The 8,424-nt window shown below is 35.2% G+C and overlaps 1 protein-coding gene across 1 annotated transcript; it reads right to left on the bottom strand.

Annotated features, from left to right (window-relative positions):
• Positions 1–6,602: 6,602 nt before the first annotated feature.
• Positions 6,603–7,251, bottom strand: LOC124950325 (defensin-1-like). Its single transcript, XM_047496838.1, has 3 exons — positions 7,141–7,251; positions 6,807–7,017; positions 6,603–6,694 (listed from the first exon to the last, which is right to left on the bottom strand). The coding sequence occupies exons 1-3, from the start codon at positions 7,211–7,213 to the stop codon at positions 6,655–6,657; spliced, it is 324 nt and encodes a 107-aa protein (XP_047352794.1). The 5' UTR covers positions 7,214–7,251; the 3' UTR covers positions 6,603–6,654.
• Positions 7,252–8,424: the final 1,173 nt, after the last annotated feature.

Genomic DNA, 8,424 nt, shown 5'->3' with positions numbered 1-8,424 from the left:
TAACGCTCGGGAAAATCGGATTATGTCGTGACCTACAGTGTAGCCCGTCTACTAACTCCTGCATTAGCCTCCCTTCGAGCAAATTGCGTTTATCCTGAGGCCGGCTGGGCGATCGGCTTGTCAGGAGTATTCCACGAGAGTAATTTGCTAATTTACAAATCCTGAAAATGCTCTAAATATTGCTAAATCTTTTTTTTCTTTCATTTTTTATTTTGTTTGTTTATTGTTGTTGTCATCATTGTTATTGTTTTTCTCTTTTTATTTCTTCAACGTATAAACATAAATTGTATAAGAAACTTTTTATGTTACGAGGCATCGATTATTATTCGTCGCGCAATGCGGTTTCTTTCAAAGCGAAAGGAAGGTTAATAGTAATTGAAAACAAACCGTTTAAAAAATTGCTACATATTAGAACCTTCCTTTTTATGGTGAGACACGTCTGGAACGAGGAAAGCGCATTACGCAATACTAAAAATGCATCGTACTTCATTTACCGTTGGAAAACTTTGCAATTAGCTTCATTTCCTATAGCACTAGACAACGAAGAAGTCTCGAGTTTAATTTTCACTTGAACTTTACTATTCTCTTGAATAGTTCGTTTTATTACAAAGCCCCTCTAAACTTCGAGACTTTTGATACGATTTCGTAAAATAATAAACTGCACGAATTTGCTATTCTGTAATTCGAATATTTTCGTTAAATATTCACGAAATGAATGAAAACTTCAGAATAATTCTTTAATTGAAAAGAGAACGATCCTTTCGTAATTTGATTGCCATTTTGTTTCGAATTAGCTAAAGTGTCCGTGTACGATCACGTACAATAAGAATTTCGATTACGTCCGGTGGTGAAGGATTCGTAGGATTATTAAAAAAGATTGGTAGACAGACGATTGGATTTTGAAATATTTCATTAATTACAAGTCGTACCATGACATCCTTTCATTTTACCTCCGGTCGATGTTAGTTACTGTTAAATAAAGATTATGTGATGCAATTGCGTTTTGTAATTAAAATAATATTGAAAAATATATTAATTATAAGTGATGACAATTTTTTTTTTTTTTATCGAAAAAACATATTGTAAGCCATAAATTAAAAAAAAATTTATTTTATAGCATCTATATTATTAGACAATATCTTATCAATCAACTAAGATACTCTATATATATCTTACATTTTATTAATATATATATATATATATATATATATATATATATATATTTGAACTGATTAATTATAGTTTCAGTAATAGAAAAATTATTAGAATCATCTTGTGACGACATCTCTTAGAGAATCTCGGAATATTCTAGTAGAACTGCGATCAATTGTGCTTTATCGTTACTTATATAAAATTTCTAGAAAAAAAGTATATTAATCTTACACATTTATTGTTATAGTCAATTGAGAGACGTGTTTTAACAATATCCAGTGTACGTATATCAAAAAAAAAAAAAAAAAAAAAAAAAAAATAACGAAAAAAGAAACAATTAGAATTTATTAATAAGATATGAATCTTTATAAAACACACCTTTGATAAAAGATTTTACAGTTTACCGTACGTCGGTGTGTTAGAAATTTTAACATAAAAATTTCGATTTCATTTTTGCTTTAAAATCCGATTATAAATGCAATGATAATCGACGGACGAAGAAATTGCAAAGAATCCATTCATTCGTTGCCGAAATCGATTAAAAATAGATACTTAAAACGAGATGTTCCGATCGCGTTTCGATTCCTTTCCCATTATATATGCATTATCACCCTTTCACGATACGATTGTGTGATAGGTTTCAACGAAGAGAAACTATAAAAGCCCACTCATGTGATATAATCCATTACATCAGCGATCCATTACGATCGTCGAAAAGTATACGTGCAAAGCCACGTATAGTATTAATACTTACCACCGGAAATAGCATAGAATATGATCCTGTACAGTGAAATTCAATAATACCATTTGGTGGGGGTGTTAAATCTTATATTTTTTTTCATCTCATTTTTCTCCCCCGTTCTGCATTATTCTTTCGTTTCTATCTAAATAGTATCAATCTCTATCTCAATTTCTTGTATATACGAGCGAAGTATGATAATAGGGACATAATTATAAATAAAGTTCATACGTTATAATAAAATAAATTAAATAATAAATTTAAATTATTATCTCGAAAAAATAGAATCAGTCAACAAACAGATAAAATAATTGATTTTGAATTTATCATTGTTTTATATCAAATTAAAAGTCATATAATATTTTTGCAGGATAGGATCTCTTGGATAATTAATAGTTGAAGAGGAAATGGGAAGAGAAAAAGAAAAAAGAAAAACAAAAAGAGGTGCGTCACATTGTGAGATACGTCACATTATTGTTTTGTAGTCTACGAGAGATGTGAAAATATGATTTACCGTTGTACGAACTTAGAACTCGACATTCCGTCGTAAATAAAAGATAGTATCTCACATCGATCAATGAGAACGATTAATCCCGTTAAAACACTCTCGATAATCTTTTTCCATTTCATCATGACCGTGGATACACCAGCGAGACCATGGTTTCGTCCTATCGGAAGTTTCGTACGGTCGTCTGCCGCTATTATTCGTCGTTGAAGAGATGGACTATCCTATAACCGCATATCCAGTTGGAAATTATTTTCAAAAGCACCTGGCTAGACGATGCCAATGAACAAAACTGAAGTACAGAGTCACGAATATGACTACGGTGAAACTGGTTGCATGGAATATGTGGATATGTGTATCCATATATGTGGCGATTCATGCAAACGAAAAGTGGAGAGACCAGGAGACTAATATATATATATATATATATATATATATATATATATATATATATATATATATATATATATATATATATATATAATTCCGTCGTCGGATGTAATAGAACACGACGAATTATTACGAGACACAATTTTTCGTATGTAGAATCAATTAAAATGTTCCGAAATCATAAAATAACCTGTGTGGATAAAGGGATTTGAGATTTAACAATGAAATCCTCCCATCGAATTATTTTAATTGATCCGTATTTTCAAGAAAAGATAATAAAATTTTACGATACATTCAAATATCAATCTCACATGCTCGTAATTAGTATTGGCCCTTCACTATAATTTTTAATTGTTTTAGACTTCTTATCTGAGAGGGACATTATCCAAAGATCACAAAGATCACAATCCAGAATCTAATGGAAGACGAAGAAAGGGCTAATGCACTATAATCGTATTAAAGCTAATGAACACTCTCTGGACTTGACCCCTGTCAGCATCATGAGCGGACTTTGGCTGACGGGTTATTATTGTTGTAACGTAAATATAATATTCTGTCAATATATATATATATATATATATATATATATATATAGCACACTTGCGCAGTTAGGCGCAGCGCAGATGGTCCGCCCCACTGCGTAGTAGACACCTGCGCAGATGGCCTCTGCACAGTTACTCCTCCTACATGCGCATTTAGCCACTGCGCAGATGGCCCGCCCCTCTGCGCAGTTACTCCTCCTACATGCGCAGTTAGCGACTGCACAGATGGCCCGCCCCTCTGTGCAGTAGGCATCTGCGCAAGTAGGTCCTGCGCGGAAGGGCCCTGCGCAGATACTCCTCCCACATGCGCAGTTAGACTCTGCGCAGATAACCACCCATTATAGGTTAGCCCCGCCCACTAAGACATTAGCCCCGCCCCTTCTAGGTTAGCCCCGCCCATGGAGATATTTGGCCACGCCCCCTAGGCCATTCGCCCCGCCCCCTACGCCATTAGCCACGACCCTAGACAGTTAGCCACGCCCCCTACGCCATTAGCCACGCCCCCTAGGCAGTTAGCCACGCCCTCTCGGTCGTTAGCCACGCCCCCTAGGCAGTTAGCCACGCCCTCTCGGTCGTTAGCCACGCCCCCTAGGCGGTTAGCCACGCCCCCTAGGCGGTTAGCCACGCCCTCTCGGTCGTTAGCCACGCCCCCTAGGCAGTTAGCCACGCCCCCTAGGCAGTTAGCCACGCCCCCTAGGCGGTTAGCCACGCCCTCTCGGTCGTTAGCCACGCCCCCTAGGCGGTTAGCCACGCCCCCTAGGCGGTTAGCCACGCCCTCTCGGTCGTTAGCCACGCCCCCTAGGCAGTTAGCCACGCCCTCTCGGTCATTAGCCACGCCCCCTAGGCCATTATTCCCGCCCCTGGAGATATTTGGCCCGCCTCCTTGTTCGTTAACCCCGCCACCTAGGATATTAGCTCGACCCCCTCATAGGTTAGCCTCACCTATTGGGGTATTGGCCCCGTCCCCTTGTAGGTTAGTCCCACTCCCTTCAAAGTTATCTCCCTAGGGGAGTTAGCCCAGCCTACTCTTATGTTAACCCTATATGCAAAATGGATTGTTCGAAAAGTAATTTCATTTTTTTTATGAAAATGAAGAACAATTTTTGTATAATGAACAAATATTTTATTAAATTATATATTGGCTATTCTCGTGAAATACCTTTTGTCATCTTTCTGGAACTAGCATGGTTTCACACTCATAAAATTTTTGATCTTTGCTGGCAAGAATCTGATATAGGTTATTTTTGACCTCCTCATTTGAAACGAAGGTTTAACTGTCTAAAAAATTTTTTTGTGACCGGGACAAATAATAATCCAAAGTTGTCAGATCTGGATAATATGGTGGATGTCGCATTGTATCCCGTGCAAGCTGTGGAAGCTTTTGGCGAACGATCAAACTTTAATGAGGTCTCGGATTATTTTGATGGAACACTACACCTTTTCTGTTGATTAATTCTGGCCTTTTCTGTTGAAGTGTATCATTCAGTTTGTCCAGCTGATGACAGTAAACTTAATTGTTGTGTTATCCGGTAAAATCTCAAAAAAAAAAAACGATTCCTTTAAAATCCTATCAAACAGACAGCATCTCCTTTCTTTGATGGATATTGGCTTTGGAAATGCTTTGAGCATTTATCTTTTTTGCTCCATGATCTTTTGCGTTTGACATATAAACATCCATTTTTCGTCCCCAGTAATGATGCGCTTCAAAAATGGATCATTCTCGTGACGTTTGAGAATCACAGACGTCAACGCGACGACACAAATTTCTCTACGTAAGAACATGGGAAACTCATATATCGATCTTCGAAGATAAATTCAAGCCTTTCAAGTGGTCATAAACAGTTGAATTTGATAAATTTAACCTCTCACCGATTTCACGTGTTGTTATTCGCCGGTTTGCATCAACTAATGGCTTTATCGTGTCTTTATCAGCTTCAATCAGCCTTCCAGAACGTGGTGCATCTTCGACATCAAAATTGCCGAATCGAAATTTTACAAACCAGTTCTGGTTCCGGCGTACTGTCAACACATCTTCTCCATACACATCGGTTAATTTCTTTCTGGCTTGAGCAGCAGTTTTATCTTCTCTATAGTAAAAATGTAAAATATGACGAAAATTCTGCTTATTGCTCTCCATATTTAAAAGTGCACCAACCAAAAACTACTGCGTGGAATCAATTGGACTTTTTCACACACAAGCTTTGCTATATCAGCTCTCAAAACATATAATGATTATGTGGCTTAAGTGTGAAGTTGGATGCAAAGAAATACAATTATCCTCTGCCGGGAAAAAACGAAATTACTTTCCGAACAACCCAATATATTAGGTGGACCAGAAAGTAATGTCGCTTTCTTAAATTAAATTCAAACGAATAAATTTTTAACAAGTTTTTATTTTTAATCATAATCAATATCAACATGCGCAGAAACATTACTTTCCGGTCCACCTAATATATATTCTATATATATAGAAATATATATAGAAATATATATATATATATATTTCTATACATATATATATATATATATATATAGAAAAAGAGAGAGAGAGAGAGAGACGAACGAGTAAAGAGGGTTAGAGAAAGCACAGGACGAACATGACCGGCAAAGAGTCCAATTTTTAATGAAAGCTCTGAAAGACCCGTAAGTGCGTACCGCAGGCGCATTTGTGTGATCCTCTAGGACCCTCCAGTCGAAAGAGTTCTCCGGAATCAGCATCAGTGCAGCAAGCAATCTGATCCAGTTACAGGTTCAATTGCTAGGAGCGGAGGAAAGGGAGGAAAAGATTCCAATAATTGCGAGTCAAAAAAAGATAGACTGTAAACTCTCTTGAGTCTTTAATCGCACATCGAAGCACAAAGCATTATATTGCCTTCTCGGTCGTTTTCTTTTTTTCTTTCTCATTTATATAACTGTCTATCTTTCTCTTTCTATCTTCTCGCAAGTTTCTATCTATTCGTTCGTGCATATATCATATTAGACGTATATATGTTCGAATCCAATGTTATATCAACTCCTCTTGACGATTATACGGAATCATATCATCGAAGTCGAAAAGAGAGAGAGAGAGAGAGAGAGAGAGAGAGAGAGAGAAGGAGGGAGAAAGAGAGAAGGAGGGAGATACAGAGGGAGAGAGATAGAGAAAGAAAAATGCGTTCAACGAACAGGAAAAGTTTGATGAAAGTTCTAAAGAAACAAAAAAAAAGAGGAAAAAGAAGAATTTTTTATGATAGATTAATAGAATAAATGAGAATTACAAAAAGAAATATATTTCCTAGCGATATTTCAATCTGGATAAAAAAAAAGAAAAAATGTTGGTCATAATTTTAACCAAATCGTTTTTTCCAAAGAGCCGCAAAGGAATCTCTGAAAAGAAAAGGAAATAATTGTCAAGGATATAATTTTGATTCTCAGAAGGATGATAATAATTAGATTAATGATTAATAAAAAAAAAAAGAAAGAAAAAAACGAGGCTCACTTGCGGCACACGCAAATACCGCTTTTGCAATATCCACCTGCTTTTCCCATGGTCAGACAATTCGCCGCGCAAGCCGAGGAACCAATTATTCCACGAAAGGATAAAAGGTCACAAGTCACTCGACGTTGTCTATTTGCTCGTTCCTCGGTCGTGTCTTTCTCCTTCAATTCTATGTTTTCTACGAGTTCTAATAAATTTTCCAATGTGGTATCTGAAAACATTAAATATTATTAATTAACTCGATCAGATGTTTAATATATAACATTTATATATATATATATATATATTTCTATTCATTTTACTTTTCTTTAATTTATCGTAATAAAAGATTGACCTTCGACCGGAACAGTCAGATTGGCCGTTACCACGACGAACATTATAGAAACGAGAAAATAAATTTTTGCCATTTTAAAAGGGCAACAAATAATATTCTTCAATTGAATTATGCGCTATCACGAGAGAGACTGCATATTCGTTTCATTCATCCCGTTTTATATAGATACTTTATTTATATAATATAGTGTCATGCAATTGCAAATGTTTTTTTGTCTTGACGATTATCAAAAAGCAAACGAATGATTTCTCTTGAGATGCGAGTTTTCCTTTTGAGATAATAAGTAAAAAAACCCACGAGGATAATTTTAATGGTGACTCTTTATATTTATTCTAACAATATATTCATCATATATATTAAGATTTTAAAAATAAAAGTTAGTTCATCGTTAATCAAAGAAATAATTAAAGAGCATAGAACTGGCAATCCTAATACGCCATTAGCAATAAGACAAATTTCACGGGACAGCCCGCCCGTAATTCAGTGTAATTGCAGAACGTGTACAGTCGATCGTTACCTTGGATTTCCCAAGTGTGTTGCACGATGTGTCAATAAATGCCAACAGATGTGACTACTCGTGCGATTGTTGAACAACAAAGACAGATATGTAATAGATAGAAACATGTCTAATTGTAAGATGTATTTTATATTTTCTTCGTTGAGAACTCGTTTTGTGTATCTTTACGGTAATATCATTCCCTGTAAATTTTATTGCTTAAGAAAACAATGATTAAACATCAATGCAACAATGCTTTATTATTATAGATTTACATATATTTCGTATTGGATGAATATAACGTTATTAGGACGATTAATCAAATTTTCTCTTAAGCGTTATAAAGTTATTTCTACATAATGCAGTATTTTTTTTTAAATGCTTAAACTATATTTTCTTTACAAGGTAATTTCTCTTACATTAAGAATAACAAATGTAGACTTGGTTCTTGCTATAATAATTATTCTTGCTATGTCCCTACAGAGAATATATCTTATAGCACATGCGTTGTTATCATCAAGTCCTCAAAGACAAATCAAAAATTTTCCATTTCTTGAGAAACAGAATTCTCGTGAACTGTCGTATCATGTATCGTTTATAAATTTTATTTTTTTTTTTACTATTTTAAGTCTTCCTAAAATGTAAATTTAATCTAATTATTTTATTTAATATATCTTATTAATTTGTATGGTTTTATTGCATCACTTATTATCGATTGGCCGAGCCGAGATTGCTATAACGGCAATAAAGACAAAACCAAGGAGAAATTGGAATTTGGCCATTTTGAT

This window comes from Vespa velutina, chromosome 7, assembly GCF_912470025.1.
Source record: "Vespa velutina chromosome 7, iVesVel2.1, whole genome shotgun sequence".
NCBI lineage: Eukaryota > Metazoa > Arthropoda > Insecta > Hymenoptera > Vespidae > Vespa > Vespa velutina.
Note: the sequence above shows the minus strand (reverse complement) of the source record. Positions and strands in the feature narration are given on the sequence as shown.

Excerpts from the sequence above, each read along its gene's own strand:
- LOC124950325 (XM_047496838.1), bottom strand. The coding sequence starts at position 7,213 with ATGGCAAAAATTTATTTTCTCGTTTCTATAATGTTCGTCGTGGTAACG. Across the intron at positions 7,018-7,140 it reads TCTGACTGTTCCGGTCGAAG|ATACCACATTGGAAAATTTA; the intron begins GTCAATCTTTTA and ends TAATGTTTTCAG. Across the intron at positions 6,695-6,806 it reads GGTATTTGCGTGTGCCGCAA|AGATTCCTTTGCGGCTCTTT; the intron begins GTGAGCCTCGTT and ends TTTTCTTTTCAG.